This window comes from Elgaria multicarinata, chromosome 4, assembly GCF_023053635.1.
Source record: "Elgaria multicarinata webbii isolate HBS135686 ecotype San Diego chromosome 4, rElgMul1.1.pri, whole genome shotgun sequence".
Classification (NCBI taxonomy): Eukaryota; Metazoa; Chordata; class Lepidosauria; order Squamata; family Anguidae; genus Elgaria; species Elgaria multicarinata.
Genome location: NC_086174.1, coordinates 84,157,797 through 84,173,799, shown reverse-complemented (window position 1 = coordinate 84,173,799; position 16,003 = coordinate 84,157,797). Strand labels below are relative to the sequence as shown.

The window sequence follows — 16,003 nt, the reverse complement described above, 5'->3', positions numbered from 1 at the left end:
TGCCAAGTTTTTTAAATGGAAGAAATTTAGGGCATGATCTTATGCATGTTTAGACAGAAAAAAACTCCTATAACTCCCAGCATTCCCTAGCCAGGACTATTTTTTCTGTCTAAACATGCATAGGATCACACCCTTAGCTGACTGACATTCTTGATTATCACATGCTGGGGAAAGCACACACATTTATTTTGAAATTAAGTTCCACTGTCTATGATCTTGCAGTGAGGCAATGATAGAGAAGATTCACATTGCTTCCATAGAGTCATGGCTGGGTGTTTTTTGTTTTGGTGGTAAAATCAAATAAGCTAGCAAAAAGCAAAATGAGCATGACCCCAGGGAATGAAAAGCAGTGTGGGCAAATGGTGATAAGCGAAACAAACAAAGTTTATTCCATGAATTTTCTTTTCAGATCCTCTTACAGATGTTAAATAGTATATGCTTTCTTTACTTCCTACCTTTTAAGAATTTAGGCAGTAATAGGTTACAATTACGTTCTGTATATGCAACTAGATCTCTGTTGGGAACACAGACATCTTATCTTTGCCTCTGCAGACACTGTCGCTCCTTTCTTCTGAGCTGCCAATGCAGAACAATTGACAAGACTTCTGCTCTCCAAAGTATCAGGAGATCAGTCAACCTGTCAATTTCAATATCTGGCCAGTTTAGAAGAACGCCAGAGGAGAGAATGGAAGCAGAGTGCAATGTGTATATATAAAACAAAGGGGGAGGGGAAAGATACGCCGTTTAAGGCTTTATTTATGATCCAATTTCTGTTTTAACATGAAACCAAGATCCCATTCAGGGAAAGATTTGCAAAAACAAGCCAATGAACACCCCACACCCCCCAAAACTTTATTTTTTTAGAAAAGAAACCAAGGGAGAGGGTAGCTCCCTTTAGGCACTCAAAAGGGTGAAGAGTGGGATTGTACAAGTTAGCCTTGGCCCTAATGTCCATGTTGAGGGGGCTTCAGAGGCAGGAAGGACTGGAGGGCTGGGTTCGAAACACACTGTTCAGCTGAATGAGCTTAGAAGACTCTGTGTGATCAGGAACTTTGATAAGGCAGGGTGTTCCTGATCACACATAGGCATCTAGATGCATTCAGCTGAACATGCACAGAATCCCTCTTTGCACTGTTGTGCTGAATGCATGAAGGCCCGAAGCTCTCGCCTGGAGGTACAGGAACGCAGCCCCTCCGGCTTCTTCAGGAGTTTATTTTGAATGCCTAAAAAGATCTGGCATGTTCGAGTTTTGCTGTTTCAAGGCCACTGAGGCTTACTTCACAAACCATCAGATGAAACAGTAAATCTTGTTGGAAGAATGACGACAGAAGAATAACCCTGGAGGGAGGAGTTTTGGGGAGGTGATGCAAGGGTTAACTTGACTTTGCACTTTAAGCCTTCTGGGATAACTCTAGGGTCAGGGGTTAACAGAATGAACCACTCCCGCAGAGGCTAGGGAGGAGATAGTGGGTATTGCCCAGTAAACAAAAGGTATTTGGTCTTTCCACCATTCCCACCTTTTCTGTATAAGTATGTTCCTTTTCTTTGCCTAAGCCATTCCTTTTCTATCCACCTTGCATGATGGAGCTAGGAGACGCTCCTCCATTTCTCTCCCTCTCTCCCTCTCCAACAACTAGAAGCCATGACTGTAACAAGTTATGTTCTTTAGGTAAACTTCCAGTTTTAAAAGTATTTCTTGCGTTTATCAACCATCCTCTGCTATTAAATCTGACCCTGCACTGTGCCACTTAAGACTGCAGGTGGAAGATTGCATAATTGGAAAAAAAAATACGGCATATACAAAACTAGTATATCAGGAAGAAGGGTAGATTAGAACACTTTTCCCTGACATCTAGGCTTCAACCTGCAGTGAGTTTATTTTATATGCAAGAATATTCAGTCTTGAGAATCCCCATGTGCCATCTGATGTAGTACATTCCAGGAACAATTTTATGTCCTTATTTGCTGTTTATGCAAACAGGACTCAAAAGAATTAACCAGTTCCTAGTTATCTTCCTTTGTTATCTTTATATATGGAACAATATAGCTCTTACCAGTTTGAAATATCTCCCCCACCACAAAAAACAACAACACCCAACACGAACAAAACAACAACAAATCAACGGAATACCCATAATCATTCTATTAGCAATTTCCTGGCGTATTTATTTATAAATCTTGAGGACATCGCTCAGCAGAGAGGCTTAACCAGTCCATGCTGCCAGTGATAAGCAAATCACTTTTTTTTGTGCAGCTCACTGATGAATAAATGTTTATTCCTTACTGGCTGAGCTGGGAATCTCCAGCTTGGTAAAAAGTAAGGCTTAACATCTGATTATAAAAATGGATCCATCCAGTCTCCTGGTGTATTTCATGTCTGCGGTTTGGCTTACAACATCAGGAGGCCATAAAGAAAACTAGAGATTATGAGATAACACTTGGCAGGCGAGACACGATTATGTCACGATTAGAGCTGTGAGTAGCGCAGCACGTTGCATCTTAAGGAATGACTGACAGCACCTGCAGATTTGAACTGGATTCCAGCACTTCTGCTTCAAGGGGCCTGTGCATGGAGCAGGAAGGAGTGCAAGGGGGCATTTATATAGGGAAGGCGGATTCCTATAATGCATAATTGAACACTGCATCTTTAAACCAGGCAACTGTTTAACATCCGCATTTGCTGGAGAGTTCGAGAATAGAAATGTATTGGCAAAAATGCATCTGGAGGCGCGCTGCTTCCAGGACGTCAGCTGTGGCTTCTGCCTCAACACAGGATCCTGGATATAAGTCAAATCAGTAAACAAAGAGCAAGAGCTGGGCTCAAACTAGATGCAATCATGCCGGGCACTTTTCTTTTTTTTACTTCAGTTGGTACAAAACATAGAGGCTAGAGTACTACTGGCTGGAACTGGGCGTTATGAGTATAGCATGCCAGTATGTTATCATCTTCACTGGCTCCCGGTTTGTTTCCAGGCCCAATTCAAAATGCAGGCATTAACCTAGAAAGCCATTTGTGGCTTGGGGCCACAGTATCTAAAAGAGCACCTCTTCACACATATATATATATATATATATATATATATATATATATATATTCCTACCTGAGCCCTGAGATGATCATTGAAGGTGCTGGTCCGAGTAGCCTTGCATGCTGAGGTACCACATATGGTTACTTGGGAGCAGGCCTTTTGGTAGTCGTCCCCCTCCCCCCGGCTCCCAACTGTGGAATACCCTCCTCAGAGACATCAAAGAGCTTTTTATTCTCTCAGGCCTTTTAATCCTTTCTATCTCTGCTGTTGTGCTGTGTTCAAGTAATTTTGTCTTGATACTTTTAGTTCTCTTCTGTCGCCTGCTTCTAGCCTTTGCTACAGATTTCTTGGCTGTGCTGCTTTTAATTGATTGTTCATTGTGCTGTTTCTGTTGCTATGCGGTGTTTTTAAGGAGTTTTGTTTTTGATATTTTGATGCCGGTTTTAGCCTCTGCTGCTTTAAAATGATTTCTGCTTTTAATTTATTATTTCATTATGTTACTTCTGGGTTTTATTTGTCGTTTTATTGTACATTGCCCTATTAGCTAGAAGGTGACAAATAAACCTGAGAAATAAATACATCTCATGTCTTTCACGTATGATATGGGATAAATGCAGTTCACAGGATAGCAGCTCTCAACCTCTTCCCCCGCCCCCGTGTCACATCTTACCACCCCTCAGTCTGTTGCTCCGATCACTTTTTTCTGTCTGTCTGTTTATTACATTTTTATACTGGCCAGTAGATAAAGCTCTCTGGACATTTTGGAAAAATTAAAACCCTAAAATACGTGATAAAATATAAAACCTTTAAATGTTTATTGTTCCAGTATCAGGACTGGGAATGAAGAAAATTGGCTGAACCAACTGAATCCAGACAGGTAAGGTACACAGGCAAGAGGCCTTAGCATCCTTAATCCACTTACTCCTAGCAAAGTAAGGCATGCTCCCCTTGCATGTCCAGATTTTCTGAATTTGTCTGCTGGAGCTGGTTGCAAGGTATTGTTGCCTGTGTATGCCGCTCACCCTATGTCACTGTTACAGCTTTTAATTATGGTGGCTGAGAGATAGCACTAGGTGAGGAAGAAGATGCCATCTAGGTGATCTGCCAACATCATCTTTCTCACTGGTGGCTTCTGTCCCTCCTCCCCTCAAGGCAAGGAATACACAGAGGTTATTCCAACCAAGTGCCCTTTGAGCAGAAGAGGAAGAGGAAGCAAACTGTCTCCATCACCTCTTTAAAGAGGCTTTAAAGCATTTTAATGATATAAATCCTCCTTCCCTATTCCTTATTCCTCATGTGTCATGTCTTAAATTTAGAGTATAAGCCTGAGGGCAGGGACTGTCATAGTACTTATCTTTGCGAGCCACACTGGGAGCCTTTATGGCTGAAGGACAGGGGGGGGGGAAGGCTGTAAGCAAACAAGCAAATAAAGAAACACCTGATCCATGGCCTACGAAGAGGCCCATAGCAGAAGTGGAACTTGATCCCAGGTGTCACAGATCTTTACTACTGGACCAACACTAAACGGGGTCATGCAGCCCCAACACTATGTATATGTTTACTTAGATGTAAGCCCCACTCTATAGGACAGGGGTGAGGAATGCGTGGTCAAGAAGTTGTTGGGTCCACACGCTGCTGCTGTTCTTTCTTTTTTACCTGATTGGAGCACCTTTGGCCTGTGCTGGTCTCAGGAGTACAGTTATGGTGGTGGCAGTTTCATTGAGAGATGCATCAATGCCTTCATAGTCTGGTAATGTGGGAGCTGATCAAAAGAAAATTAAAGTTGGATTAAAATATGCGTTTTTCCTACCAGTTTCACACAGCCGTTTACAATTTGTATAACATCACGTTTCTTAATGGCTGTTGAATGACTGCTTAGTTTTACAAAGTGCTGCAGCAAATTGCCAGCTCTCGTTGGTGTGTGACTTCAGTTTTGGGTTTAAAATATATCTAACTACGGCAAAAACAAATATATGGTAAATAGAAACAGGAAGTGGTAAGGCAGGAGAAATTCAAAAATTGCATGCACATCTTCTATGAGTAAATCAAATTCTAATGTCTTTGGTTTGTCTGCAGGCTGTTTCTGCTAAGGTTGTAAAGGGCCCTACAGAGAAGGTATTTTATGACCTTTCAGATCACCTGGATACACTGTGATCAATCACTGGATGCAGAGTTTTCCCTTCCCTCTCTATCCCACTTTTCAACAAGAACTGGCTATTAATAAAAATTAGAACAGCAACAATTTAAAACTAACAGTTAAAACAACCAGGGAAAAAGATCACACACTCAACTGATTCCAGACCAAACATCTAAAAGTAGATTAGAGCACTACCAGGAAAGTACCAAAACCTGGTCTTTTTTTTTTTTTAAACGTAAACTCTGACCCCTTTCCTTAATGCTAGAAGCAGGCTGGTCAAAAAAGTTTCCCTCAGGATGGAAGGTCCACAGGAAGGATACCACAACAGAAAAAGATCTGGTTCATGCTCTGGTCATATTGAGTACTGCAATATCCTTTTCTCTGGCTTTCCACCTTCTCTACAGTAGAGCTTAGTAGAGCTCCCATAGAATTCAGGAAAAAATCCTGGAATGTGGTGGTTTTTGGAGGTTGGCCAAGTGGATGCTGTGGCAGAATTATTTAATTCTGTGGTGTATTACATCTGGACATCATTTGGGTTATACGTCATGCTACAGTAGGCCTGTCCAAAAAAAACCACCTGTAGCTCCAAGCCTTCCACTGAAATAACTGGTACGTGCCAGGCCCTATAGGAGAGATTATCAGGCCAGGATTCCCAGCGTGGCTTGTGTCACTCCCAAATATACCTGACAGAAATGATCAAACTAGAAAATGATGGCCTTAATAGGGTAAAAAGACTGACCTTACCAATGGCTGTTACTGCTTCTCTGAACACCAGCCTCTCCATTTCATTTAAATTAGCCCACAACTGTCAAGAGTGTGGAGTGTGAAATGTGTTACAGAAATAATCTCAGTTAATAACTTGCAATAAGAATCTTTTATGATCCCTGACCATTTTTATTCAGTGTTTCAGCTTGTGCTGTATAAGAAATACTCCTCAAGTAGCAGGAGTATATTGTTCAACATTGTATCTATTATGTATAAACTGTTGTACCATGTTCAATTCCCCCCCCCCCCACTTAATTGATTGAAATTTTGCAGGGCCATGACAGGGAGATGGCAGCTCCGAATGAAAGACGTTAGCACTAACAGTTGTGCATTGTAGAATAATGACAATTTTTCAAGTCTTTTGAAAACTTGGATGTAGCCTTCCTAAATTATTCATCCCTCAAAACCTGGTTTTTATTCCTAGTTTGTTTTTGAAATATAAGCACTTTTCACTTGGGACTTCTAGATGGTAAAGAAGTATTATTCAAACGAAACAATACAATACATTTCAGCAGTAGGCAACCATTTCCATTCCATTCTTCTTATCCTTTTCTATACAAGCTATATTCTCTCTGCAGTGGCATTGTGAACAAACTCTGCATGTGTCCCTCAGAAAAACAAGATCGCAGCTTGTGTGTGGCTGTTGTATGCATGGGGGCATAGTGACGCTTTGCGCATGGCATTCTCACTCCAACTTGTTCCTTAACAACAAAGTATGTCGTACTTTCATGGTCCCTTACCGTTTTTGTGATAAGCAACAAGCAGCAAGGACAGAGTTTCTTCCATACTGGTTTTACAATGTTTCAAAGTACATTAGATTAATAAAGCAAGTCTGTTAAAAATGAATAAGTTACTGAATGGGGGAAAAGTTGGAACCATTTATGAAGACTAAAGTATCCCATCTTTTGTAACAGGAGCTAGAAATTGTCCCAGTTTCTTTAAATAAATCTATAACAGTCCAACCAAAACTCAAAATGCTCAAAAACACACAAAATGTATGTGTCATTTAATAGCTCTGATGATGATGCAGATACTGTTTCATTTTAAACATGGCTTGTTGGGGTGTCAGAACTGGGGAACGTGGTTTAATAGTAGCTCTGATCAGTTTCAAAATAAGCCAGCTTCAAACCAGGGCTTATGAAACTGGCTTGTTTAACCAGCGTTATTGTAAAACCACAATCCCCAGATAAAACATGAAACGACATACACACACAGTCAGAGGAACTGCTACTTCACAGTACAATGACCAGAGTACATTCATTTTCCATTACTTTAGCAATCACTTCTGGTAGTCCTAGAAAGCTCCAAAGGGGAGGCCCAGAACTTGCCACTAAGCTATCGCAGACCAGTGAATGCATTGCCTTCTATGTGATTTTTCTAATATGCAAAACAAGCTTACATTACATGTGGTACATAAAAGACAGCTGATATAACATAATGAACATTCTAAAATCAGAGAACCATCCTTGTCATTTATGTATCGACTTTTGGATTTTAGCAAAATCCAATTCCCATAATATCTTTAGTACAATGAATGAATGTTGGGCTGCAATCCAAAAGACAGCATATGCTGTAGAAATATGACTGCATATAACTACAGCAGAACCTGCTAACCTTTTGTAAAACTGCAAAACAACCCAGACTACTCAATGTGGGCTTCAGACTGTGTGCATTATCTCCTATTGTGTGTATTCATTAAGTGCAATCCTCTATCTTTTTTATGTTTGCCATTACCTGATATATTGGTGGTTACATTGATGGCCGTAGCTGGTCCAAAACCTTTGACAGTGCTGGCCCTTATATAAAACTGGTAGGTCGTCCCAGGGTGTAGATGGGAAAAGACATGATGGGTACTGTTCCATAGCTTTGACACTGTTTGAGCCGGCCCGGCCACTGGAACTGCAGGATCAAATGACCGTATGCTGCTGTAACTGACCTGTGGAAACAATTTCAGAGTTTTAAGTGGAGTTTCTGGCAAGCTTAGGTAATTTTTGAGAACCAGTGAGCTAAAGCACTTAGATTAGTCTTCTAGATTTGGATGGACCTCTGCTTTCAAATTGAGGTTTAGAGCAGGGTTGCAACAGACACAACACAATCTTTCTGCCATAGCTCTCTATAAAATCAGAAACAATGTCTTGCTGTGTAGGGTTGCTATGATATAAATGAAAAAAAATAATCTTAACTATTGCAGTACTCATTTCTCTTAACCTTAGCCTATCCAAATTGTGACCAACCAAGCTAAATTCAGCTCACCGGCCATGTACTGTAGTTTGCTAGGTGGCTATATCTCCTGTGTTTTTGCAGCATCACCAGACTTGCCGTTTATTGAGAGCCTGAGACACCAAACATGTATGATCATAAATTGTGTAGGCCTGCTCTAATCTCTCTAATAATGTCAGTCATTTACTCCAAGTTTAGCCATGTGAAGGCAGTAAGCATCTTTTTTTACTTTTTACAGAAACTGACATATCACTGCATCTTTCTTTAATTTTTGTTAAAAGTACTACCTACATAGAAGGAAGCTATATTATGTATATATGTTTGAGCTGGACTTTGATAAAATGAGCTTTTCCATTCACATTTATTATTTATTTATCATACTTATACCCCGCTCCTCAGCCAAAAAAGGCTCTCGGAGCGGCTTACACTTAGCAAAAAAGACAGTCATTTAAAATATTAATAGGATAAGCAGACATTAGCATATGCTAAGTCATGTAAATATATGTCTGAGGCAGTTAAGTGTCATTTGATTGGTTTTTTAAGCAGAAAAGTAGTATTGTCAAGGCTGCCCAGGCCTGAAAATAATGGAAACACAGGAAATTGGGTGCAAAATTATTGTTTTTCCTTCATTCCCCAAGGGCTCATTCATCAAACCACTGATTTTTTGTTGTTGTTTAATTCCCAGAATTTGCATTCAAAGTTTCTTGAAGGAGAAAAACATGTTACCTTGAATCTTAGAAATGTCTGATTTCTATTAATAAATTCTCACATACATTACCTGTAGCCTTCACTGGACAGGGCTACATTAAATCATGATTTTGAAAGGCTGTATATTAATGCTACCAGACCTAAATCAAAGTTGTACATTTAAGGACTGGGTTTCATAATTTATTAAAAACTCGTTGGCAGGTGTCTTGGCAAGAACAAGCTTGTATTATTATACAACTTAAAACTGAATTCTTGATTTTTAATCTTTATAGTAGTCTATTACTGTCTAATTTACTCTAAAGCTTATTAGCAGCACATTATTATTATTAGCAGCACATTATTATTGCAGGCTCATAGGTAAATAATTGGCTTGGGTGCATGATCCCTTGACAAGAAAATACTCTGCTTCCATTTAAGTGGTAATATAGTGTGTGTTCCGTAAAGAAAACAGTCAACATTTTTAAAAGATTAAGAATCATTACATTCTAAGTTATTAAGTACAGACATCAAAAATAGATTCAAAAGAAATGAGATATGATCTAAATTGACCAAACTTAGATCATAGTTCATATCTACAGTGAAATGGTAAACATGCCTTTTCTGATTCCTTGGGACCCATTCTGTGTATGAACCAGAGTGATTTTGTGACATTTTACAAACCATCATGAGAACTATAATAGTGCACTCTGAATAAGTAGCTCTACTGACCAGTGAACCCTCAAATCATAGCCCATCCACAGAGTTTCAATGCATGCTCCAGACATGGAATACAACAATAACACCGTCCTGAAGATCAAAATGCCACCAGTAGTTTGCCAAGTTGGATTTTGTTAATACCTCATACTGTGTGATGATGCCATTTGGATCCATAGGTTCTTTCCAGTTTAGGAAGATCTTGTCCTCAAATGGGGTTCCCTTTAGTGACTTTACAGGTACAGGACCAGGCACTGCAAAAATAGGATTAAAGGTGTAAGAGAAACAATCCCCTCAAAGTTAGATAATGGCAACTATATGGTTTAGAACCAAGTTATGCATTTAATGATAGGTTGAGCGGGTGGGATTGTAACCGTTTAAATAAGAGCCCTAGTCACAATTGTCCCGTATTCCACTTTTACCAAATATTTCTGAAGCAACCTATGGATCTCTGTACCTATCAGCAAATCATTGGGAGTGTTGGCGAGTTTTGAAAACAGGGATGTGGCCAACTAAATAGAGTTGGGGAAATTAAAATGCTCTAACAAGTTTCCAAACCTAGTCTTTCAAATTAATTGTCCCCATGCTTTAGTTCAACACGCATGAATTTCTCATGTGACATTTCCTGAAGAGTTATTTTCAAGATTTTGTAATTTTGTAATGGACAGAAATAAATTAAAATCATTGGATCAAAGGAAATTCAGAGGAGGGCAACAAGGATGATCAGGAGTCTGGAAACAAAGCCCTATGGGAGAGACTGAAATAACTGGGCATGTTTAGCCTTGAGAAGAGAAGACTGAGGGGAGACATGATAACGCTCTTCAAATACATGAAAGGTATTTCAAGAGGAAGGTCAGGATGATGATGACATTTATTTATGTCCCACCTTTTCCCCAATACTGGGACTCAAGGCGGCTGTACAAATTAAAACATGTATAGTTAAAACAGGTGTGTGTGTGTGTGTGTGTGTGTGTGTGTGTGTGTGTGTGTGTATAAAAACATACTGCAATATTAAAACATTTAAAATACATTTAAAAAACAACAACCAATATTTACATAAAGCATAAACAGAGGCCCAGCCTATACCCCAACGGCCTGCTGAAACAAAAAAGTTTTAGCCTGCCTCCGGAAGCACACCAGGGAGGTAGCCAGTCTAGCTTCCTTGGGAAGGGAGTTCCAGAGCACTGGGACTGCCGCTGAGACAGCCCTCTCCCATGTTCCCACCAGGTATGCCTGTGATGGTGGTGGGACTGAGATAAGGGCCTCCCCATAGAATCTCAGGGCACAGGCAGGCTTGTAAGGGAGAATATGGTCTTTCAAATAACTTGGAGTCGAGCCATGTAGGGGTTCAAAAGTCATAACCAGCACTTTGAATTGTGCCCAGAAATAGATTGGAAGCCAGTGGAGCTGTTTTAACAGGGGAGTTGTGTGCCCCCTGTAACCAGTCCCAGTCAACAATCTGGCTGCAGCTCTTTGAACCAGCTGAAGTTTCTGAACACTCTTTAAAGGAGGCAGCCCCACATAGAGCACGTTACAGTTATCCGATTGGGATGTAACTAAGGAATGTGTCACTGTGGCCAGGTCCAACATCTCTAGGAACGGGTGCAACTGGAATGGAACCAATTACCTAGGGAGGCCATGGGCTCTCCCACACTAAAGGCCTCAGGTATGCTTTAAGATGGATTCCTGCATTCCGCAGGGATCCAATTCTATGAGATATCATACAGTCTGATAGCAGCATTAGGAAATAGTGAGAGCACCATTATGCGTGTCAGTTTTATTTCAGAATGGATGAAACTAAAAATAATATGCTGCCCCTTGGGAATACAATTTAATTTGATGACTTAAAAATAACTCCAGAGAGTAAGAAGACCACAGGTACACAGATGAGATTCAAACACTCATCTAACATGAGAAATATTTATCCATCAGTCAAGTGAAGACTGCTGTTCCTTGCTTCACACAATACTGACATAGATTCCAAAGTAGATGACAGCTGATGTAATTTGACAGTCCCTGTGTGTTGTTTTGTGGCACTTGCTGATGCGCTGCAGGCATCATTCTGTTTTCTATGGGAATGCTCTGCATTTCTCTTGTCTACAGTTCAAATGAAGCATATATTGCACAGGGCTTAGCCCAGGTGATAGACGTCCTTTGGCAGTTGAATATTCACATGACAGACTGCACTGAAATATGTCTACCAAATGAGCACGATCGTATTATGTACAATGCTTGATTGTTCATTGTAAACCCAATCATTTAAGACTGCAAGCATGCAGCTTACAAAAGTGCTTTGCTACAAGACCACAGGGTTGTAAATCATCATAATACAATGGAACTGGAATCCAGCAGCTAAAGAATTAGTTGGTTAGTTAGTTCAGATCAATATTTGAAAGTCAGCCCCCGCTACCAATCACTTATCTGCCCCCTAGATGTTGCCTGATCAAAATATTACAGTAACGGATGATACAATAACTTCCAAAATTCCTATTAAGTCTTTGACTCTAATGCGACCTGTGGACAATCTGTGGCCCTCGAACTAATTTCAAAAGCCCTTTTGTAAGCAATCGGTTTAGCTCATTGGCAAGAATGACCTCCTCCTCCACCAGGAGCTGGTTGGGCAGGGAAAGAGAGGGATAGAAGGAGTGGCAAAAAAATTAAAAATACCAAGATAGATTGAGAAAGAAAGAGAAAGAGGGTGGAAGAAAGTGTAGTAGAAAAGAAGGTCGTAGAAAGAGACATAGAAAAGGGAGTGGCCCTGAGCACCCCTGGCCTCAGCTCTGACCACCACCAAGGGAATATGGCCCGAAACAGAAAAAAAGTTCCCCAGCCCTGCTCTAGACCTAGCAACGCTGTGCCTCAATTGCCTTCTTGCCTGCCAATAGTGCACAGCCCCTCCTAGGGATACATTTGCCCTTTCCTACTCTTTCCATAGAAATGAACAAAGGAGGAGCTGCAAATCCATGATTTGTCAAGGTCCCTACTTTTTCAAGACAAAGCCAACTTTGTCACGTTTGCATTAGCCACCATGTGCCGTGACCCGCCTCCCTAACCTAAACAGTCTTTCCTAACCAAATGTGCTGAAAGGTTTTCCTTAGAGCCCCCTTTGATCATCATATTTTTCTGTCTTAATTCTCCATCTCCTCTGCTGGAGAGCTGAGATTTTATAGAGACGGGCTGGGATACAGACAATGATTCATGGAAGTATGGTAGCTGGAAGTGCTGAGTTGTCAGTAGAAGATTTGAAAACCCGGTATGCAAACATATATAACTTCACATTTGTATTACACATTTCTGTAGGCATATAAATCATAGATCTTTAAACATCTGGAGTTGGCAATGTAGGGTCTGCAGGAGATTTATATCTTTCCTCGTATTCCCAAGTTTCTTTTAATGGACCCCAGGGGAAGAAACTTGCAACTAGATCTTATTCTACACTCCTGCGTTCAAACATTTTGCTGATGAAAATAGAGTAGTTGACTGCATACAACACAACTGGACATGCCCAGTGCTAAGGCAGACCCACACCCAACTGCTTGTGAGCCCCCAGAAGAGCTTGGAAAGGGGCAACTCTGCTCCTCCCCAGCTTCAATGCACTGTTTAGGGAAATCTACCACCTAGCTGAGTGAAAATGGAACTGCAGGTTTCAGACACAGACATATTGAAAGCCATGGTTCTCAAACCATGGTTTCTCAATTTGGACATTATGCCAAGCCTTAGTGAAGTTCGTTGGTGTAATGTCTGAATTAATAACCTATTCAACTTCTATTGCCTTGGACAGATTATTGTAGCTATTTTATTTCCAATCAGGCACCTCATGTGTCTTTTCCATTGTCCTCTCTACTGAAACTAACAGGATGTACAATATGAAAATCTGATTGTACAAGGCTTATAAACTATGCATATTTTTAAAATTGCCTTGCATTTTGAATAGTCACAAGCTGAACTACATGAACATTAAGCTACTTTCATATATTATAATTTCCGTCTAATTAGGAACTTCATTTAATGCTGTTTTAATTTGTTTAGAATTAAGATTCATAAAGGATAATCACTAAATTGCTCTGTAAACATCTGAAGTGTCCTTTATTTTCCCCTCAAATAAGGTAAATAACGCTATCTTGTTAGCAGAATTAAATAAAGGATATATTAAGGCAGTAATCTGAATATATGCAGTTGTAATTACTTAGGAAATTGAAAGAACACAGTACTGTAAACATGAATTTGTTGAAGTTATTCTGATTTTCACAGAGACGTTTCTAACAGAAACATCTAACATTTGCATGTAGTAATGTTTCCCGACAACTTTGAACTTTCTTAGGCCTGGTTCACATCTGATGCTGGAACTAGTATCAATGGATAAACCCGCAGAATCATCCATGCACACTGTGCAGCCTGTCTTCTTATGCACAAATGCCTCTCCCACCTTCCTCTAGCCAGGTTTGGTCTTACCCATGCCCATTACTAACATATATTATGAATCTTTAAAGTGAATATAAGAGTGATCCTTACTTTCATTTTAACAGGGAGAGCAACAATATTAACATCAAAGATGAAACCCAGGCACAGGGGGGTCAGGAATTTGTGCATACGTGAGGGGGCCAGGGAAGCATATGCTGTTCTGCAGATCATTCCATATCTTTTCATCCTGCTCACTGCCTACCCAAACTAGGCTTTATTTTCTTTCTCCAATATTAAAGGTTCTTATAGATATTCAAGGTATTTCACTGATGTGTGTTGACATGTCTGGCGTTTCTATTTGGACACCTGGAAATGACAAATTAAGGTGGGGAGTTGTTTTTTGGTTTAGTCTAAAGCTAGTCACAGCCTGAGTGAACATGCAACAAATAAATAATTTGCCAAACAGAAAAAAGCATCACGAGCAATAGTTCCCTTGAACCCCTGCTTTGCCAGCTAAGGAGTGAAGTTGAGAAGAGTTTGAACGTACCATCTTCATCTGTTTGGATAATGGTTTCCTCACTCTCTTTCCTCCCTTCAGGATTAGTCAGGATCATTTTGAGGCTCACATTTGTGTAAGGAGGCAGGTGATTCACAACATGCTGAGGTGCTTTGGGGTCCATATCCAAGCAGTCCGCCTTGCTTTCATTATGACCACGGAAGTAATGATAGCAGATGGTAACATTGAAAGTGTGGCAGCGAGTAATGTTGTAACCTAGAGACTCCCAATCCACAGCAATACGTCGGGCCTGGATCTCAGCAATCTTCAGAGTTTTTGGTGTTCTCATTGGCTCTAAAAATAAAAAATATGAGACTTCAACATGAATAACTTTCAAAAATGTTCTACCATGGAGCTTCCACAAGAAATTTAGAACTGTTGAACAAAATCTTCAGTATACTTAACAAAGAAAGAAAATAAACCATGTAAAGTTACATTTGGATTAAACAGTGTATTCTTCTTTATAATAGATCTAATCATATGTAAGGTTGTGTTTCTTCATGAATTCTAGTATTCTAATACATAATAAATAAACTCCATAAAGGAGTTTGTCTAGAAATATATTGTATGGAAAATTGATAAAATAAAATGCACATGTGAAGAAGAAAAAAGGAAATGCAGAACCCTCATTGGTGGGCTGGAGCCACAAGATGGTCACTGCACAAAGTAAATTGACCTTAGCCTGTCCTAAGAATTTCATCCCTTTCTGATGCCCCTTCAGTGTAATTTCAAAAAAGAACATTGACAAATGTTAAAAATAAAATATTTAATTAGTGGACAATTTTGACTAATTCAGAATACTGGAGAACACAGACAGTAAACTCACTAAGACCCACCAAACCACCACAGCTGATGCTAGGCTTCTTTGTGTTTCATGGCTTCCTTTGGGCACGCATTAAATTTGAGTAAATTGGATAATATATCATCCTGGTGAGGAGTCAACATGCTCTGCACTGTGATTTATCATGGCACCGAGCAATGCTGTTTACTAATTACACTAATTGCTCTACTAAACTAGCAGTAACCAAAATGATACAGATATTAATTAAAATTTATTACTTGAGTAATGTTGTTATTCATCCACAACAGAAAGCCAGACAACAAACTAGAAAATCACTCTGGAAAACCTAACATCCGGTTCTTTCCTTGATCCCTCAAATAAACCAGCAGGTATCTTAGCTGGTAAAGGTATGCGTTATCACCCAAGCTCATGTACACAGCTCTTCATTCAGCTGGAAAACACCAGCATTACTCATTTTACTCCCTGAGCAGCCATCAATCTATCATCGCCTCCCCAGTGTATTCATCCCTCATGCAAGACTAACTTTATAGTCTGACTTAATTAAAATGATTGTACAATGAAAGTCATGACCATGAGTGCATATATTAAGGATTCACTGAAAACCCAGTAAGAAATCTTTCTTCACTCTCAGTATATTTATTTACCTCAGTAAGTTATAGTTTGTATACATTAATTATATTCTTTGAGATTCG

General features: G+C 39.8%; 1 protein-coding gene across 4 annotated transcripts in view; it reads right to left on the bottom strand.

Moving 5' to 3' along the window:
• The window catches only part of PTPRK (protein tyrosine phosphatase receptor type K), a 389,066-nt gene that overhangs the window by 79,844 nt on the left and 293,219 nt on the right, over window positions 1-16,003 (bottom strand). For all 4 annotated transcript variants that reach the window (XM_063124699.1, XM_063124696.1, XM_063124697.1 and 1 more), the window contains exons 8-11: window positions 14,501-14,803; window positions 9,697-9,806; window positions 7,666-7,867; window positions 4,686-4,791 (exon numbers count right to left, since the gene is read on the bottom strand). In XM_063124699.1, coding sequence (XP_062980769.1) covers window positions 4,686-4,791; window positions 7,666-7,867; window positions 9,697-9,806; window positions 14,501-14,803 — 721 coding nt within the window. The remainder of the gene's footprint in view (window positions 1-4,685; window positions 4,792-7,665; window positions 7,868-9,696; window positions 9,807-14,500; window positions 14,804-16,003) is intronic.